Genomic DNA, 21,250 nt, shown 5'->3' on the forward strand with positions numbered 1-21,250 from the left:
TTGACAATGTTCCCCCACATAAAATTCAAAATAAATCTCATTTTCATTTTCAGCACCCTCGAAAATATAAAGTATGAATAAAATTAGCCATTCACCCCTCCGTGGTCAGTATCTCGAAAACTAAGCGCTTTTTGAGGGTGTCCCGTTCGTGTATAATATCACAAAAAATTGTAACGTGATAGTATGAAAAAATAGAGGATACGGCAACGGTGTTACAAGTGATGGTCGGATCCAATGCCAAAATCTACACAGACATATTAGGGTGCACTAATATCCAAGATGTCCGGTTAAACACAATGTTGGGGCCAGCCCATCTCCCTGTTTCAGTCCCTGCGATATTTTGAAAAAGTTTGCCCAGTGATTTGTATTCGTACACATGCTCGAGTTTCATCCATTGTGGCTTGAATGAGTCTAATTAGCTTGTGTGGTAATGCCAATTCAACCAATATATAGTATAGTTTGTTCCTTTTGACTGAGTCGTATGCCTGTTTGAAGTCTACAAACACGTTGTGAACATCAATATCGTGTTCCCATGATTTGCTCAAGATCTGCTTGATTTGATCCAGTGTGATCTTCCCTGTCGGAAGCCCGTCTGATACTCTCCAATAATATTTTCTGTTAGTGGTTGGAGCCGCTACTGGTTCATAATATACGTGAGGAGTTGATGGAAAACCGAACAAATTGGAAAAAAGTTATACAGTAAGCCAGGACCCACCCAGGGTTGTAGCGCTACGTGATGATGATGACTTTATAATATGCTGTACATAGTAGAGAAATTCCACGGTAGTTTTTGCACTGGAGTGTGTCCTTTTTTATAGATCGGGCATACTATACTTTTCTTCCAGTCGTCTGAGTATTTTCTACCCTGTATAATATTACAAAACCATATTTTAAGAAAAAAGACATCGAGAATTCGGAAATGTAAAAATATAAAAATGCCCCTTTTTAAAAAACGCTATAACCGGAAGTAAGAAATAGATGAAAATATTTTCATTAAAGAATTCACTCTTCACAACCTCTTAATTAAATTTTTCAGGATTTGGTTACCATTAGTTCTCGAGATATTTCTAATTGGCCCTTTATCTGTCTCACCTTGTATATTTTAACACGTTTAGAAAAATCTATCTCAAATAAAATCAGACGGGGTTCACGGGAGGAAGGCATAGACCACATATTATAGACTCCAACAATTAATTGAGAAAAAAATTGCAAAAAATAGACCAGTACACATGGCATTCATTGATTTAAAAAAGGCATATGACACGGTTCCTAGAAAACTACTATGGAACACGATGAAGGAAATCGGAATAACTCGAGAGGTTAATAGAGGCCGTAAAAAACCTTTACAACAACAGGGTAAGAGTTAAAACCGGCAATAAATACTTCAACGAATTTAAAACCACAAAAGGCTTATTGCAGAGATGCTCTGCATCTCCGACACTGCTTAAGATATTCTTAGAACAAATATTAAAACCATGGAAAAGAAAATGTGAAGGGATGGGAATACCAATCGGGGACAACTCCTTGTACACATTAAGTTTTGCAGATGCCAAGTGGTAACGGCTCAAGATGAAGAAGATCTGTCCTATATGCTCCGAAAATTAGAAGAGAAATACACAAAAAATGGACTGGAAATAAACCTAGCAAAGACCGAATACTTAACAAAAGAACAAGAAACTTGGAAATGGACGATGATAGGGAAATTAACGGCACTGAAAATTCAAATATTTAGGATTCATACTATCAAAGAATGGAACCACCGAGCAAGAGATAACCAGCAGATTAGCACAGACACAACAAATTGTATTAAACAAATGACCGGGGTACTGTGGGATAGACAGATTTCCAGAAATACAAAGAAGAGAATATATAACACCTTGGTACGTAGTATAATGACCTATGAAGCAGAGAATTGGGTAATAAACGAAACAGGTCCAAAATCACAGCAACTGAAATGGAGTTCATGAGAAAAAGCTGCAGAGTGACAAGAATACATCACATTAGAAATGAGGAGATAAAACGAAGGATGGCACAAGAACAAGACATCATCAGCTACATCAAAGAAAAAAGTTTAATTTGGTATGGACATGTCAGAAGAGCAGACCTACAAAGTGGATATCAAAGATTTCGATTGGATAGGATCAATAGAAAAGAGAAGAAAAGGTAGACCTCGAAGATCATGGAGGGATGAAGTGGACGAGACGATGGAAATACGAGACCTTAGAGACGGAGAATGGCATAACAGAAACGACTGGAAACATTGGTTGAAATAAGGAAGGCGGAGACAGCTGTAAAAATCCTTATATAGATAGTGTAACGTTACAAACGTCACATCTTTGATATTTTATTTTTAAATAATTATTTTATTTTATTTTCTTTAATATTTCATTAACAATAATTTTCTTCTATTTGTTTTACCAGTTTTCTTCGTCAAAAACTCGTTGGCGCCCTCTTTTATTATCTTCTTTTATTATCTTCTATTTAATATATCCCTTTTTATTTAAATCATCAACTGAACATACTGAACGTACCCCATATATTCTTACTCTGTAAGTATCTGTTTTTCAATACGGAACATGCCCGCCACTGTCTACGTCGCACTGTCATGAAAGTGACACTTCATCCCTACTCGCTGACACAAAATCAAAATGGAAGGGAAAAATAAATCTATTTAAAGAGATGGGCCCATAAGGCACTATCTATTTCAAGACTTTCATTCTCTTGGGGTGAGTTCTTGTTCTTATCATATTAATTACATTTCTCCATCTAACAGTCTTTCTAATGTTTTTTATATCTAACCTAACCCCAATGTCGGAACATGTGTTCTGATATTTTAGTTTTAAATATATCTTTTTAATGTACATATATGCACGTTTAGTAATCAAATTTTAACTATTCTCCTCATCTAAATTTCATTTAATTTATTCTTGTCATCTGCTGCTCTTTCTGACGATTAGAATGGCAGACGGCACACGTTGGTTATTAACTTCTTGATTGTTTGATATGTGTTTTTATCTTATAGTTTTTGGGATAAGAATAAACTTTTCTACCTCCGGGAGCCTCCAGCTTCAAGCCAACCTCACCGGTGATGGAACTACGGGGAAATAACGTGAGACCATGACATCCATACTACAGCATCCAACATCTGCAGGTGCACTGACCTAGGGCCACAACATCTGCCCAGGTCTACAAGAAGTCCACAGCAGTACCATTCAACATCAAGAAGTTACCATCAGCTGCCAAAAGCCATAAGTATAATCCAGAATTGTTAGTTTCTGGTAAGAATTTGAATATATTTGTTAATTCAATTATATAAGTCATATTTTTATTATATTTTTATGAACAATAAACATGATTAGTTAAAAGTACTGTTTTGTTTGCTTCCATTCTAAATTTTCAGAGTTCATTTCTAAGATTAGGATAAGACGAACACACACCTGAGTGACTGAGCTAAGCTGAGGGTGTAGCGATGGCTGTCTTGGATGATTGGAATATTTTCGAAAATTGTTTCAATTAGCTGGGGTAGTCCATCGCATACTTGTTTCAATAGATAGAAATATGTACTTACAAATGTAATTCATAGTTGCTCATATGGAATAACACATCGACTGTAGTGGCAGCAATCACCAGCCCATCAACATCGATCACCGCCGGATCAGGAACAAACAACAATTTACTATATTTTTCGGTAATTTTATAGGGCGGTGTCGGGTAAATCGGATGATGGTGGACGTCCTTCGAACTGGACACCACAACCACTTGAGTGTCTTTGTGCTGTATGGAGCTCATCAGCACGTCTATGACTTCTGCGAAGAAAGAGTCGAACGTTTGGGTCAGACTGCCGTTCAGGACGCTGTCGTGGGTCTTTTCCAAAAAGGGGCCAGTGAGTATCACCACGTGAGGCTCGTGTTCCGTGATGTATTTGATGAGTTCGTTTAATGGTTCGTACGAAAGGTTTTCCTTGAACGTGAATGGTCCTGCAGCTATTACTATCTGCATGGTACCTATAATGAAACAGAGTATTTAAAAAGGAACTATATTGCCGAACGAAAGTTTTACTTTTAATATTAACTATATTAAAAATAAAACTTTATTTGAACTAATCTTCCGGGTACACCATTGGTGGCTTCTAAATTTGCAAGCCAACGAATTGCCGGTGCTAAGATAATCGAGGGAGATCTATCAGATTGCATCTCACTACCCGCCTGTTCAGCACGGTAAAATTCCAACAAATACCGTGCTGGACAGGCGGGTAGTGAGATGCAACCTGATAAATCTCCCTCGGCCTTCTTACCTCCGGCAATTCGTTGGCTTGCAACTTTTAGAAGCCACGAATGGTTTAACCGGAAGATTAGTTCTAATAAAGTTTTATTATTAATATTGTTAATATGTATTAAAAGTCAAACTTTCGTTCGTCTTTAGTAGATGCCGCCACGGCATCCATGTCATCATGATTTTTCGTTTGTCGACCGAGACTGGCGGCCCAAATTTTAGTGTCCAGAGAGAATGAAATATGCGCTCTCTGAAGAAACTCAAAACAAGAGTTGAAACTAGTTACGAGTGCTTTTGGCGTTCTCTGAACTAACTAAAATAAGACGGCTCTTGTTTCTGTTCACCACGAAATGATTATTTATTATGGAACTATATTGCTTCTTTAACCCTCGTAAGACGGTGCTTAGATTCTTACGTAAACAACGGTGCGGGGTGCATGTGCACCCCATCTGTATATCCATTTTTTTATATGTGAACGTCGGGGAAATTAATTTGAAAGATAATTAGGACTTATTTATTATCGTACGAAACATAATTTTACAAAAAAAAATACTCATTTCTTCTTAAAAAAGAATGTGTGTGTGTGTACTTTGTACGCACGTAAGAAGTTATACTTCTATTATATGATTTCAACGAAATTATTATACTTTAAACAGTTTATTTATATTTTATTTAAATATTAAACTAATTTTAATACATATTACTTCTCAAAAAATTTTATTAAAACAGTGCCAAAAATTAAAATAATAAAAGAATAAAACACACACAAACAAACACATGAAAAATGCCACAAATGATTTCTGAACAATGTAGGAAAATTTTTTAACTAAATACGTATTTTCTGAAAAAAATTATATAATAAATAAACTTACAATCATAAAATGTATAAAAAAAAATAAACAAAATAAAAGTTTCCATTGGGGTTAGAACCCGCTTATCAGCGCAGTTAGTATTGAAATTCATTCACCTTAAACTTTTGACGGTTCTGAATTTAACCAAAATATTTTGATTTTGAATTGAAATTATTTAGAATTGACAGAAATATTAAAATATATACAACAAAACATAGAGTAAGAAAACAATTTATTTGATGAATATTGATAGAAATTTTGATGGTATAGTCGGTTCGCTAAACTCAGACACAACTGGCTAGTGATTTTAGTAAGTAATTTTGCCAATTTGGTAAAATTGGCAAAAAAATAATTACTAAATAGTTAATAATTTCTAAATAGTTAGCAATTTTGCCAGTTTTGGCAAATCTGCTCTCAAACTGAAGATGATTTACAACGTATGCTGCACCAATTCAACATAACTGCCAGAAAATTTAACATGTTAATTTCCTCAAAAAATACAAAATGCTTGGTTATAACAGCAGATCCAATAAGATGTAAATTGGAGCTGGAAGGTCAGATAATAGAACAAGTGATAGAGTTTAAATACCTAGGCATAACACTATCTAGCTACGGAAGACTCGAAACAGAAGTGGAAGATCAAGTGAATAGAGCAAACAGAGCCGCAGGTTGCCTAAATGACACAATATGGAGAAATAAAAATATCGGAAAAGAAATGAAAGGCAGAATTTACAAAACAGTCATCAGACCAATAATGACATACGCGGCAGAAATACGACCCGACACAGAGAGGACAAAAAGACTGCTCGAAACAGCGGAGATGAAAACCCTTCGAAAAATCGATGGTAAGACTCTATGGGACAGAACTAGAAGTACAGATATACGACGGAGATGCAAGGTGGATAACATTAATAACCGGGTAAGAAACAGAAGAATAGAATGGAATGACCACATAAGCCGAATGACAACAAATAGGGTAGTCAGGACAGCGAGAGACGGTTCCCCAATAGGAAGACGATCAGTGGGAAGACCACGAAAACGATAGAACGACAACTTACTAGAGGCACATTGAAAAAACAGACAGAGTCATGTCTATACAAAAAGAAGAAGAAGAAGAATATTTTGCTAAACAGGCGGCACATAGAACTGTTTACAATTAAGCCTCGATAACAGTTTGGGTCTCTTGTATTACCCTTTTTAAAAATAGACACTAAATGAGCCTTCTTCCACTCAGATGGTATCTGTATTTGGTTGCAGCAGCAATTCATAATTTGTGTAATTCTGTTTATCAGACAAGGGCCTCCTGCTTTCAGAAGTTCGACAGGGATGTTTCCTGGACCAGGTGATCGGCCATTTTTCATTCTGAATAACGGTACCCTTGTTTCCTCTTCCGATATATCGATGCTTCTTTCTATTTCTTTGTTACTTGATTGGGGGTTCGTAGGTACCTACTTGTGTATTCTGATCTATTTTCGGTAAGCAATTTTTCGTAGTGGTTACTCCATTCTATTATAGGGATTAAATATGTGATTACTTTGTTCGTTGCATTCGTTTTTAGGCTTCTGACAGTTCTCCAAAGATCACAAGACAATTTCCCGACACGGGTAAGCACTCTCATAAATCAGGGATCTGTGTAAATTTGAATTTGGCGGTAAATTTATTAGCTCCAATCCCTAACTTTTTTCCTATTTACACTACGAATACCAAACTATTTAACAAATCCAAACAAATCGTTTAATGATTTAATGAGCCACTCATCGTTTTTATTTGTAAAAACCCATTTACCAAAGGCGATAGGCCTAATACTCATCAAATTCTTATCATCATTTAGTAGTTTTCAATCGATAAGTCTATTCGATTCGTTGGTTATTGTACACCGGTTTAGAAATATTGTTTTTTCCACCTACCTCTACCGAAAGTATACTTTTCCGGACCTGATTGTAGGGAGCAAAGTTGTACTTTTCCTCCCTAGGGAGGAAAATATTTTTCCTCCCTAGGGAGGAAAAGTAAAAGTGACGTCATTCATGAAATATAACTTATTGACGCCCTGTACAATATCTATTTTCTATTACGTAAGTATCTATACATTTAACGTTTATTTATAAAACAGAATTATTTTGCAGAATGGTAAAAAACAGTAAATTGTTATTTTGATTTAACAATGTTTACATTAATAATTTGACTTATATTTGACAGTTGACAGTTATATTGTACCTACTTGCTAGTTTTAGTTCTAATAAATTTTGTTGGTTAGTTACATAAATAAATTAAGTAAAAATAAAAAAATGACTTGTTATTTGAGGAAGGTGGAAAAACCATATGTATAACATGGGAGTAAAGTGCCTTTTCCTCCCTTGAATGATTACTGCCCTCCGCTACGCGTCGGGCAGTAAACTTCATTCTCGGGAGGAAAAGTAGCACTTTCCTCCCTTGTTATACAAATAGCTATTTCATTGTTTTTTTGAGATGTACTCACAAAGAACAACACGAATAATGAACGCCTTACACAAAAGTGAATGTTATAAGAAAGAACCATTTGATGAACAAAGTAAGTACCTTGTACTATTATTATACAAAGTGTGACCACCTATTCCGAAAAATCCGGGACATGGCCCGAATTACGAAGTTGTGTCCCGGCGTCCCGGACAAGGCTTCCGGACCATCCGAATTTTCAACGTTTTGGTAAAATTCTATTTTGAAATTTTGAATACGTTATTCTTCTAAGAATTCACACCAAATTGAATTAGTGGGACGAAAAAAAATCGACAATTTCTATTAGAGTTAAATACTAATACCGTATGTAATATTGTGGTATTTTAAGAGTTCTACGAAAACTCAAACTATAGACTTTTTTTCGTTTCTGTATTTATTATCGTCTTCTAAAATAGTTATTTATGAAACAGTTCAAGAAGTATGATTTTTGCGAACGCACGCGATGTTTATATACATCACGTAAGTTCGCAAAAAGTACTTCACGCACAGTTTCATACAATATTTTATCTACGATAAAAAAATAAAAAACTGTTACTCTTCGTCACTGGAATTCATTTCTATTCTACAGTTTTTAGAACTTTGACATTTAAAAATTCTATCTTCTTTCAAACCACAAAACTGTCAAAACTTTTGTTGTAATTTATTGCTCACATAAAGTCACATGGCCAGTTGTTAAAGTACCTAACTTTTTCATTATCCAATATAAGCGAATGAATCGAAAGACAAAATGTTAAGAAAACCTGGGGCTATAATTAGGTTTTAATTTCAGTATTTTATAAATGCTAGAATAGTCCACAGGGTGATGCGAACTTTGAGAAAAAGGCAGTTTGATTCGTACACCCGGTATACAATGACAGTTTGACTGTCTAGCAACAATATTATTACAATGATATTCTCAATGAATAAGGCTATAACGTGGTAAAAAAATCAGTTAAATCCAACAATAGGTTTAGGAAATTCGAAACTTCAAAAATGACCAAATTTTTAGTGGATTGATTTTTTTGCACCTCAGTGTAGTTTCTTGAACTAAAATGATACGTTTTTTCTTTTATTTCCAGATAATGCGCCAGTTGCTGAACCAATTAAGAATACCGATACAAAGAAAACGGAGTCATCTACGTCTCCATACAAAAAGTCTGATCATTCACAAAGTTTTGAGCTCGCTAAAGACATTAAAACCGAAAGTACATTAGTCGAAATCGCTGATACTTCATCGCGAAAATGTCCAATAAGCTGCACCAATAACAAACCGAATGGAAAACGACAAAAACTAGAAAATAGTGAAGACACTAAGAGGTCAGAGCGATTATTTGGTGATCTAGTTGTTGCTATGTTACAGGAAAAACCTGAGAGCGAAAGAAACAGGTATATGATTCAAATTATGACCATTCTATCGAAATAAAGTCACGTTGTAACAAAAAAAATGTGTGTGTACTTTGTACGCACGTAAGAAGTTATACTTCTATTATTATGATTTCAAAGAAATTAATATACTTAACAGGTTATTTGTATTTTATTTAAATATTAAACTAACTTTCTTTACCTACCACTTTTAAAACTTTTTTATTAAAACGATACCAAAAATATAAAAAAAAAGAATATGAATCGTCCGGGATTTGAATTCGGGACCGCGCTCTACCACTGAGCTATATCCCTTTTGCTTTGACAGGTTACAAGATTTTTCATACATGCTGACCAAGTGAAGTACATATACAAAAATACTTCAAATATACTTACTATTATTATAAAATATCTTATTCCCGAGGAAGACAAATCCAAAGACACAAAAATTATAATAAATAATACATTTACTAAGAACACTAATATATCCTTTTATATGATTTAATATGACTTATTTGCGCTGACTGTGCTGATACATACATATCTTGAAAGATTAGCAACGAAATACATACTGTCTGTGTGCGCATGCGCCCGGCATGTGATAAAATTTCACTCTCGATCGTAAATAAGTATAACTTCAAAAACTATATTTGGCAACCCTGTCGCCCGCTGACGTAGGAACCTGTCAACGGCTGCCACCGAGACACTCGCAGCGATGCCACAGCTACCGATTTTCGGTATATCTACCGCATTCGTGCCAAATCTACCGAAGTCTCTTTTGTTCTACCAAAAAATGAAAATTATTAATTTTTCCTATTATTCTGTTATTATCCCGTATTTTATACAAACATGAACTAATAAATATTTGTTGTTTGTTTTTATATTAATAATTTTATTACAAAATTTTTTTGGCAGTTGCCATGACAGATAAGCAGATAGATTTGGCAATGCAGTTTAGTCAATTTTCAAGAATTCTTGAATTTGCTTTTACTAGCTTGCAACACATGTTCAGCAGGTACTACAAATATCAATTTTATGACCACTTGTCTTTTTATATTATGATTTTGGGACTAATGTATTGTACCCTCGAAGATCGGTGGGAAAATTTACACCCAAAATAACAAAATTTAGTTTGGCAACACTGTGTGAATGTTGATAGTAAGATATCTCTTTTAAGATAAACAGAACTGTAATTTAGTCCAGACAAATTAATATATTTTTTTGCCAACAAAAATGAGATCTTTCAACCAAATAATGTTTCAAATATGATGTGCAAAATTATTTTGAATTGGGTTCTGCTAATGAGCTTCCTTTTTTTGTCATTAAAGTAGAAAAAACTTTAAATTTATTCTTTATAATCATTGTCATCCAGTTCTCGTCTTTTATTATTTTTACTGTACTAATATCCGTCGACTAATTTACAATGATTAATGCGATGTTAAAACATTTTATCGTTAGCGGCTTCTGTACATAGCGACATATTTAATTTCATTGATAAAATGCGCAGTCCCACCGATTTCCACTTGAACCATACCTAACTGAATAGTGAATACTATTGTGGCTTATTTTCATATAGAAGATAATATCAAACTAACAATAGTTATATTAAAATGTTGAAAACAGGGGATACTTATTTTGCACCTTTTAATTAACTTTATTATGTACCTTGGTATTTTGACATAATTAAAGATAAACATTTTTCTCGTTATCAATTGATTCAATGTCCGCCATTTCCGTGAAGACGTATAGCTAATTTTGCTTTGTTTTCTTTTTAAACTATTATAAAGTGCAAAAAAATAATTTTTTCCTATCAAACGTTCCTTGAAGATTTTAGAGAAAAATGTCTCTCAGCAAGGAGAGAACAAATATATACTTCCGGTTTCATTACTGCATGGCGGTCTCTCCGTCCGTCCGCGAATATAACTCCTCCGTTATTAATACAGATCGAATGACAAATGAGGTGTCAAATAAAAGCTTATAGCCCAAGAATAGTATTAAAGATGAGAAATTTGACATCAGACTTCCGGTTTTAGAGTTGCAACAGGAAGTACTGTTTTAAAGTCACCGGAATGTCTGGTCACCTAGTTATGCATATCAAATCCTGAATATTGAAAAGGTTCAAAACAAATTTTTACGTTTTGCAGCTTTTAAGATGGGTTTAACAGTTGGAAATTATACTTATGACAATATATTAATGAGATTAAATTTGCAAACTCTTGAACGCAGAAGAGTCATGTTGGATATTTGTTATTTTTGCAAAATTATCTCTGGTGTTATTAACTCCGAAGAATTGTTAAGTCTTGTATACTTTAATATACCTGCTAGATTGACACGAAATCCACAAATATTCAAGGAACAACGGCATGTTACAAATTATGGTCAATATACACCAATTAGTAGATTGACCCTATATGGAAACAAGTTTAGTCATCTAATAGATCTGTTTGGTTCCACAGTTTCCTCTATTAAACAAGAACTCGGGCGTCTTGAATTTTGAATTTAAAAAAATTAAATAGATTTAACTGTTATAATTGATTGTTTTCATCATTTAAAAATATTTTATATTCTTTTTATTTTGTATGTTTGTGTTTTATACTTAGTTGTAGTTTTACATGTATCTAAATTTTATATTTTCATTATTACGACGAAAGCTCTGCTTTATTGTATTTTGTATGTATTGGGTTTATCTCGTTAATAAATAAATAAAAAATAAAAAAACAAGAATGTGTGTGTACTTTGTACGCACGTAAGAAGTTATACTTCTACTACATATTATGTGATTTTTAAGACAATACCAAAAATTTAAAAAAATAAAAGAATAAAACGCACACAAACACATTGAAAAATGCCACAAAGAAAAAATGATTTCTGAACGATAATAATTGTTGGCAAAAATTTGTACGTATTTTCTGAAAAAAAAATTATATAACAAATATACTTACAATCATAACATGCATAAAAAAATAAAACCTGCATCGGGAATTGAACCCGTGAATTTCGTGGCACTTTGATTCGTAATCGAAGCGTAGACTCACTCGTCCAATCCCACATTATTTATCATGTGGAAAAATACGGTAACTGAACGTTTTACTGTTTGACAGTTGTTTTGAAAATTAAATTATGTAGTTTAAATTTTGTGGAAGAAAATATAAAAATATAAAAAAACAGTAAGAAAACAATATATTAGATGAAGATTGGTAGAACTTTTGTTGGTAATCAAATTAAGTATGTAAATCAAAGCATTACATACCTACTAGATAAATAAATCTACGCCAAAAAATCATAATTTAAAAATAAAAATCGAACCTAATTTGGGATTTCTCTCTAAAATCCGCATTCTTGAGAAAATAAATGTATGTATTTCAACCTAATCCAAATGTATAATTACAATATGATTATAATAAAAACTACTTACCAAATTAGAATGAGTTTTCCTTGTCCAAAATAGTCCAAAAGTCCAAAAATATAGGTATATGAAAACTATTTAAAAAGGCAGTATAACTATTAACTAACTTTTGTTTGTTGTTTCTTTTCACACAAATTTTAAAACGCAACAACCATAAATAATCTAACTACAGCTGTGCCACAGCCGCCATATTGAATAATTTTTGACATGTCATTTGAACATCCAATCAGAACAAAGTTATAATGCGCATGCGCCCGGTCGCTAGGTTTTACCATATAAAAAATTCACCCACTATCGCCGGTAAAGAAGTATAACTTCAAAAATAAAATAAGATAAGCGATATAACATTCAACGTGCCTAAGCAAGATGAGAACAAAGGTATACTTTTGGTTTTTATATCATTTCCTGTTAAAAAGTTGTAACCGGAAGTGCCATATGCCATATTATAGTTGCAGAAATAGTACATGTGACACATCAATCGAAGCATATTGAAAAGGTGAGTTTAAATCTTTAGTTTCGGTTTTGAAATCTTCTTCTTGCAGTACCGTCTCCTATCGGAGGTTGGCTACCATCACAGCAATCTTAACTTTGTTGGCTGCAGCTCTGAACAACTGTATTGAACTGCACCCATACCACTCCCTTAAATTTCGCAACCAGGAAATTCTCCTACGAAATCATTTCCGTTTAAATAATTATGACTGAAAGTTTAGTACATAATATACTCAAAATTAGTGAAATCGCGTATCAATCGACGCAAAGTTACACGAAGAGTTCAAATATTGACTTCCAGTACTACTTTCGATTACTTTGGGTGAAAACCTAGGACTTACGAAGTCCACTTACTTGTTTTCAACGCATCTAATCAAATTGTAAGATATTAAACACAAAAAGATAAAAGAAATGACAGGAAGGAGAAGAACAACACAGACAGGTCAGATCAGAGATACAGATGGCATACTCATAACAGATTTACAACAGAAAATGAACCGATGGACAGAATACATATCACAACTTTTTGATGACAAAGATAGACAAGAAATCTCAAACGAATACACAGATGATACAGGGCCTGATATAATCAGAGGAGAAATAGAATATGCAATCAAACAAGCGAAAAGTGGTAAGGCCCCCGGTCCTGATGAAATTCCCATAGAACTGCCCAAACTTATGGACGATGAATCTATTAAAATATTCTTAGATCTATTTAATATAGTATATACAACTGGAATAATACCTAAGGAATGGCTCCGTTCGACCTTTATACTACTTGCAAAAAAGGCAAATACAAAGGAATGCAACGAATATCGTACGATAGCTTTGATGAGTCATGCTCTAAAATTATTCAAAAATAATCCATAATAGGATCTATAGTAAATTAGACGTAGACATCAGTAACACTCAGATGGGATTCAGAAAAGGGCTGAGTACAAGGGAAGCTCTGTTTGCAATTAACGTTCTCTCACAAAGATGCTTAGACATAAATCAAGAAATTTACACCTGATTTATTGACTTGGAAAAGGCATTTGATAAAGTACAGCATGAACCACTAAGGCCAGTTCTAATAAACAAAAATATAGACAGCCGAGATATTCGAGTTATATGCAACCTAAATTGGAATCAAACAGCAAATGTAAAGGTTGAGGGTAGGCTAACAGAAGAAATTCAAATCCGTCGAGGAGTCCGACAGGGATGTATCTTATCGCCATTTTTATTTAATCTGTATAGTGAAGCCATCTGTCAACAAGCACTCGCGGAAGAAGATGTTGGTCTGATAATAAATGGTGAAACGATCAACAATATAAGGTAAGCTGACGATACGGTTCTCCTATCTGGAACGCTAGTAGAACTACAACATCTCGTTCAAAGTCTCAATATATACTGTAACAGTTACGGCTTGAAAATTAATTTGAAAAAAAACTAAATTTATGGTAGTCGCGAAATGAAAGAACATCAGAGCTAATCTTGTAATAGACAATACAGAGATTGAGCGTGTGTCCCGTTATAAATATCTAGGTGCTTGGATCACAGACGATACTGATCAAACAAAAGAGATTAAATACATTCATCACCCTTTTCCTTGCAATTTTTAGAAGGATGGGGAATAGGTATAAGAGAGAATCTGCTGCCGAACCAAGAAATCCAAAGATTTTATTATTTTTAAACATTTATTTGTTTAAAGATGGAGTCTTTTGGGTTTCGACATTTTGTTAAAAGAGATTAAATGCAGAATAGAAATTGCTAGACCAGTCTTTAATAGAATGCGCAAACTCTTTTGCAATCGTGATATCAACATAAAGTTACGAATACGAATGCTGCGGTGTTATGTCTTTTCCACCCTGTTATATGCAGTTGAGGCTTGGACACTAAAACAGTCGACCATAAAAAACATCGAAGCATTTCGAGATGTGGTGCTATAAGTGCATTCTCAAAATATCATGGATGGACCGCGTCACTAACACGTAAGAAATCCAAACTTTAGACAAAAGATGCAAATGAGATAAAAACTAGAAAGATGGAATACTTGGGGCACATTATCAGGGGTAAAAGTACGAACTTTTAAGAAATATCATGCAGGGCAAATTTAAGGACAAAAGAAGTGTGGGAATAAGAAAAATATCGTGGCTTCGAAATCTATGTGAATGGTTCAGGTGTAGTCCGATTGAACTTTTTAGGCGCGCTGCTAACAAAGTCGCAGTGGCCATGATAATTTCCAATCTCCGTTAGGAGTGGCAAGTGAAGAAGAAGAAACATTTCACAGAAAAATACTCACCATTTTGAACTAGTGGCGGTTCGGGAGAATCCAAATGAGCGTCTGTATAAATTTTTTCGGCGACAAACGCTAGATTTTTTACGTTGTTTCCTTTTGCTGCTATTACTTGGCCAGGAAATAAGGAATAACTCGAGAGTTTGCTGAGATTTAAACGAGTGGTGTAGCATAAGTTAGTTTCGTCGGTGCCTTCTAGGAGTATGGATTGGGAGTTAATCCTTCCGTCAGAATCGGATACTATCCTACCATATGTGACCATTTCTCCCTGTTGTAAAATAAAATAATTATGTGATTTAGAATGATTTCTTAACGAATACCAATACTTATATCAAAAAAGAAAACCCCACGGTTCAAGAAGAAGTGAAGATAAAATGTGAAGAAAAGAAGACAGCCTTTTACAATACAACAAACACAACATGCATACAACCACTATAAACGAATTAGAAACGAAACGAACACTTTAGTAAGGCAAACAAAAAGGGAACACTGGAAGAGCTTCTCAAAACCGATGGAACACGACTTCTACGGAACACAAAAGGAAATATGGAGAATAATCAGAGGACAAAGAAAAGAGATGGACGAACTAATAAAAACGAAACACATTCAGAAGGAAACTTGGGAAGACTATTTTCGATCTCTGTTTGCTAAAGGTGACGATAACGAACCACCAACACCTGAAGTGACAACAAACGAAGAAATAAACATTCCAGAAACAGAGGTAACGGAAGCATTAAGGAAATTAAAAAATAGAAAATCATCAGAAGAGGACAGAATATCGAATGAACTCCTAAAGTACGGAGGACAAGATCTAGCTAAACAACTATTAAATCTAATAAAAAAATAATAGAACAAAACAATACCACAAGAATGGAGATCAAGCATCCTAATACCTCTCTTCAAAAAGTGGGAAAATCGGACCCGGAGAATTACAGAGGAATTAATTTTTTAAACACAACACTAAAACTAACGACCAAAGTGATAACGATAACAAACAAACTGAATAAAATTATAACATTAGCAGAAGAACAAGAAGGTTTTAGGTCGGGAAGATCATGCACCGACGTCATCTTTATAATGAGGCAGATTCAAGAAAAATCGTTAGAATACAACAAACCGGCATACTTATGTTTCGTGGACCTGAAGAAAACATTTGACAGGGTAAATTAAAGGACGTTATCCATTTATTGTACGCAAGAGAGGTACCTCTAGGAATAATTAAAACGATCGAAAATATATACCAGAACAACACAATAAAAGTAAAAGTGAACAAAGTACAATTGAAGCTTGAAATGGGATATGACAGGGAGACTCCATGTGTTCTCTATTGTTCAACCTGATCATGGATGAAATAATAAAAAAAAAGTAAGAACTAAAAAAGGATACCAAATGGGAGAAAAACAACTTAAAATAATCTGCTATGCAGACGACGCAATACGCAATACTAATATCTCAAAGTGAAGATGATTTGCAATGTATACTGCACCATTTTAATTTAACATAAGCGCTAGAAAATTTAACATGTTAATTTCCCCAAAAACGATTAAATGCATGGCTATAACAGCAAATCTAATAAGGTGTAAATTAGAGCTGGAGGGTCAGATAATAGAATAAGTCATGGAGTTTAAATATCTAGGCATCACACTATGTAGCTACAGAAAACTCGAAACAGAAGTGGAAGATCAGGTGAATAAAGCAAACAGAACCGCAGGTTGCCTGAATGAAACAATATGGAGAAATAAAAATATCGGAAAGACAGAGTTTACAAAACAGTCATCAGCCCAATAATGAGATACGCGGCAGAAATACGACCTGATAGAGAAAGGACAAAAAGAATGTTAGAATCAGCAGAGATGAAAACACGAAAAATCGATGGTAAGACACTACGGATTAGAGATAGATGTGCAGATATACGACGGAGATGCAAGATAGACAACATTAATAACTGGGTAAACAACAGAAGTGTATAATGGAACGCCACATAAGTCGAATGTCATCAAGTAGAGTAGTAAAGATGGCGAGAGGCGGTTCCCCAATAGGAAGACGATCAGTGGGAAGACCACGAAAACGATGGAATGACAACTTACTGCAGGCACATTGAAAAACAGACAGCGTCATGTCTACACAAAAAGAAGAAGAAAAAATTGTATACTTACCATCTGATTTATCAGTAGACCCTGTGACAAATTCAGTCCATGATTGTCCAAAATAGCATGTCCCAAATTTCTTATTGCATTATTCATACTCCTCGCCTTGTTTCCTATTATTTCATACATATATTTAACGCCAGCAGAAATTTTATGGTCTTCAACTTCTTTAGTCGACAGAACCACATTTGACTCTCTTTTGAAAGAGGCCGTCGTAGATCCAAAGTGACTCTGAACGGATCTGGAATCTTTCCGTTGAGAGAATTTTTCTGAGGATTTTCTAAGAAAAAAATCTTTCGTTAGTTAACCCGCCATTGCACGCGCTATGAGGGAATACCTCACCATATTTGTTTATAACCAATAAAATCGTCTTAACTAATACGATACCCTTGAGCACCCAGGAATGCCTTTAGCATCGTTCATGAGAGGGTATGAAAAAGTTATAGAATATTTCATGCGGTCAGTGTGCTCTGTGATACTTGAAAGAAGTGACATCCCTCTTCAAGTGAGAGAATTCCTCACTGCGTGTGCAATCACGGTGAAATCACGTTTCTGTTATCTCAAAGAAACTTTTAGGTTTTTGTTTAATATTTGGGTAGGTTTAATTAAAATATTATTGTTTAGGTTAGGTTAGGAACAGTGCCGCACCGAGGGGGTGGGTTTGGGGGGTTAAAATCCTTCCCAGAGCATATAGAAATATATATAAAAGAAAGTAGGAAAATGTAACTTGTCTTTCACAAATAATACAAAAAACTTTCGGTACCCAAGCCAAACCCCCCCCCCCCCAGAGGAAAATTCTAGGGGCCCCACTGGTTAAGAACCCATTTTTAAATTTACCTATTCTAATTGAGAAATAAGCCACAATTTAACTTTAAAAATTGATTTTATTGACGTTTAGAAATCCACCTCGGACGTCGTTATCAAAATACAAAATATTAATAGTTAATCACATAAATGCCACAAAGAAATAGCTTCAGAACAGTTGTTAATTTTAATTTGTATTTTTAGTAAAATTAATTCGCGTAAAGAACGTCAATTACTTCAGTGGCTTCCTGAAATTGAAAATAAGGAAAACTTGCTTTTGATCTATATTATATTTACTTTTGTTTTGTTAAATTAATAAAAAAAATGGTTTACGAGACCTTCTATAATATGTGAGTACAACCGATTTTACAGTTATACATGTTGACATTCATTCTTCCTCGAAATAAGTCAAATTGATGTAGGTGAGGGCGACGCTCATACGCGTGCAACCACGTCACAATAGAAGACGCGTGTAACGGCGGGTTAAATAAATGTTTTAGTTGGTAAATATTTGAGCGCAAAATACTAAGGAAGATAATTTGACCGACACATTTGAGCGATGGTTCGTGGATAATTAAAATGAACCACGAGCTGGATGTACAGCAGTGCATAGATATTGTTAGATTTGTAAAGTCTCAAAGACTAAGCTGCCTTGGTCACTTAAAAAGAATGCCAGTCCAGAGATGGAAGCCCCAAGGAAATAGAACAAGAGGAAGGCCCCGTAAAAAATTGGATAGACGACGTAGAGGGGGATATTAAAACCATGAACATCATGCAGTGGCGAGGGAAAGTATCCGACAGGGCAGAATGGAAGAAGAACATTGTTAAGCAGGTCAAGACTCACAAAGGGTTGTAGCGCCATTAGAAGAAGAAGTTAAATAGCAAATAATTTAGAATTAGCAAGGTTCTGAAACTGATGTTTTCTTGTGCCATATCTAATTTAATAGACGGAGAGCTAGAGCCGAAAAATCATCGTCATAAGTAATATGGAGTTTTTCCTGTGAAATGTGCCCATTGTATATTGACAATTATGGCCCCTTTCAGGCTGACACCTCAGTGGATACAGGAAGTAGCAATAAGGGATGAAAGGGGAAGTTAGTGCAGTCATTAAAGGTTTTCACCTCCTATTTTGTTAAACCTCCATCGATTTGCATGAAAATTGGTGACTAGTTAGAGCATACCTCAAGAAACAAAACCGATTTGGTGCCAACTTGCACTCTTACCCTGGTGGTGGATACCACCCCTTCCCGCGGGTGAAAACTATTTTATTAAAAATAACCCCACAAATCAATAGAGGGACAAATTTTAAGCAAAATTTGTTATATCATGTTATTAAAGTAAATCTTATACTAAATAAAGTATACTTTTTGAGTTATTAAAGATCAAAGATTTGTCTATTTAAGAGCATATCCGTGAAGTTACGGATGATAAAAAGAACATTTTAATTAACCCTTAACTGGTCCGGTACTGTAGCAGTAGCGTAACTGGTCCGGCGTCGTCTGCGAAACTACTGTTTTTAAGAAAGCCAAACAACACTCAAAAATAATTTTTTTATATAAATAAATGTTACAAACATACCTTGATATGTTTATATAAAAGTTAACGTATTAGATTTGGGCGTTATTTGGGTTAAGAAAAAAATATTAAAATAAAACTGAAATCCGCACAAATATTTGTGAAAAAGTACATAGTTTTTTAAAGTAAATAAAAAAAATATAAAAAACAACATGAAAAACAAAATGTATTTCTGGGATAGATGTTCAAACTGCACACTAAACAAAAAACTAGGTAAAATAAGAATCGATCAAAAATGTTTGTTTCCAGCATCAGTCAAACTTTACCTATTTTATATGCAATGTTTACATAGGTAGTGGTTTTGTACATCCCAAACAAACAGTCTTTTTGCAACGCAAGCACAGGTATTTTGTCATCCTGCGCTTTCTAGAAGGACATAAACTGCAAATCTTGCGTTTGTCTAAAATAAGAACATCCTCTTGTTCTTCTTGAACTCCAAGTATGAACACAAAAAAGTGACACCAACGGTCCGGCGTCGTCTGAGAAACTACTCTCAACCTAACTGTTGCGATAACTTTTTAGGAACTGGGAGAAACTTGTCTCAAATACACCCACTTGTCAAGCTCCAATAGTTTAAGGATTAGATAGAACGACTTGCCTGTGGGCGGTGCCAATTTCCAATAAAAAATAATTAAAATTATTGAATCGTCTGTCAGACGACGTCGGACCAGTTAAGGGTTAATTGTATGTTAGTAAAATATAATTTTTATATTATTTCGATATTTAATTAAATTGTTTCTATCAATATAAACTGAATATGTCCAGAATCTGGGGGGTGTCCAATAATGGGTACATTTGACATATTCGAATACACTTTTGTTAAATTTGTAATATCGAAATAATATAAAAATAATATTTTACTAACATACAATTAATTTATATGTTCACGCATGTGCTCTTAAAAAGACAAATATTTGATCTTTAAAACTCAAAAAGTATTGATTTATTTTAATAACATGATATAACAAATTCTACTTATAATTTGTCCCTCTATCGATTTGTGGGGTTATTTTTAATAAAATAGTTTTCACCCCGGGGTAAAAGTGCAAGTTGGCACCAAATCATTTTTTTTTCTTGAGGTATGCTCTAACTAGTCACCAATTTTCATCCAAATCGATGGGAGGTTTAACAAAATAGGAGGTGAAAACCTTTAAACACTACACTAACTTTCCCCTTTCATCCCTTATTGCTACTTCCTGTATCCACTGAGGTGTCAGCCTGAAAGGGGTCATAATTATCAATATACATACAATAGACACATTTCACATGCCAAACTCCATATTACTTATGACGATGATTTTTCGGCTCGAGCTCTTAGACTATAAGTACATATTACATTTTTATATATGGGATTGAAGTCTTTGTTATTGATGGCTGTTTCATCAACGAATATAGACGTTATAGAAGAATTCAGCCTTGTAACTTTTCAACATAGGATTTGTATTCCAACTGAGTTGAAACCATGGCGGAATAACCACGTGACAACGACTACGGAGCTTGCGCGATATCCTCGTCAACAAATTTATTAGTCTGCTTCTAAAATATGGAAGAGTGGAGCAACTTTTGATATTTTCTTATCTAAATGGCACCTGGTCCG

The 21,250-nt window shown here is 34.3% G+C and overlaps 1 protein-coding gene and 1 long non-coding RNA gene across 3 annotated transcripts in view; one reads left to right on the forward strand and one right to left on the reverse strand.

Annotated features, from left to right (window-relative positions):
* LOC114324399 (DNA polymerase alpha subunit B) overlaps window positions 1–21,250 on the reverse strand; it is a 79,129-nt gene that overhangs the window by 18,761 nt on the left and 39,118 nt on the right. Inside the window, exons 5-7 of the mRNA XM_050648992.1 lie at window positions 17,284–17,554; window positions 15,134–15,395; window positions 3,569–4,004 (exon numbers count right to left, since the gene is read on the reverse strand). Of these exons, the coding sequence (XP_050504949.1) occupies window positions 3,569–4,004; window positions 15,134–15,395; window positions 17,284–17,554 (969 nt within the window). The remainder of the gene's footprint in view (window positions 1–3,568; window positions 4,005–15,133; window positions 15,396–17,283; window positions 17,555–21,250) is intronic.
* The window catches only part of LOC114324377 (uncharacterized), a 56,143-nt gene continuing 37,342 nt past the window's right edge, over window positions 2,450–21,250 (forward strand). The window contains exons 1-3 of one of the 2 annotated variants that reach the window (XR_007697654.1): window positions 2,450–2,726; window positions 3,023–3,278; window positions 8,675–8,981. This is a non-coding gene — a long non-coding RNA (uncharacterized LOC114324377). Of the gene's footprint in view, window positions 2,727–3,022; window positions 3,279–8,674; window positions 9,175–21,250 lie in introns of those variants that run through there. The other variant, XR_007697653.1, reaches the window with a different exon arrangement.

Source organism: Diabrotica virgifera, chromosome 4 (assembly GCF_917563875.1).
Source record: "Diabrotica virgifera virgifera chromosome 4, PGI_DIABVI_V3a".
In the NCBI taxonomy this organism is placed as follows: domain Eukaryota; kingdom Metazoa; phylum Arthropoda; class Insecta; order Coleoptera; family Chrysomelidae; genus Diabrotica; species Diabrotica virgifera.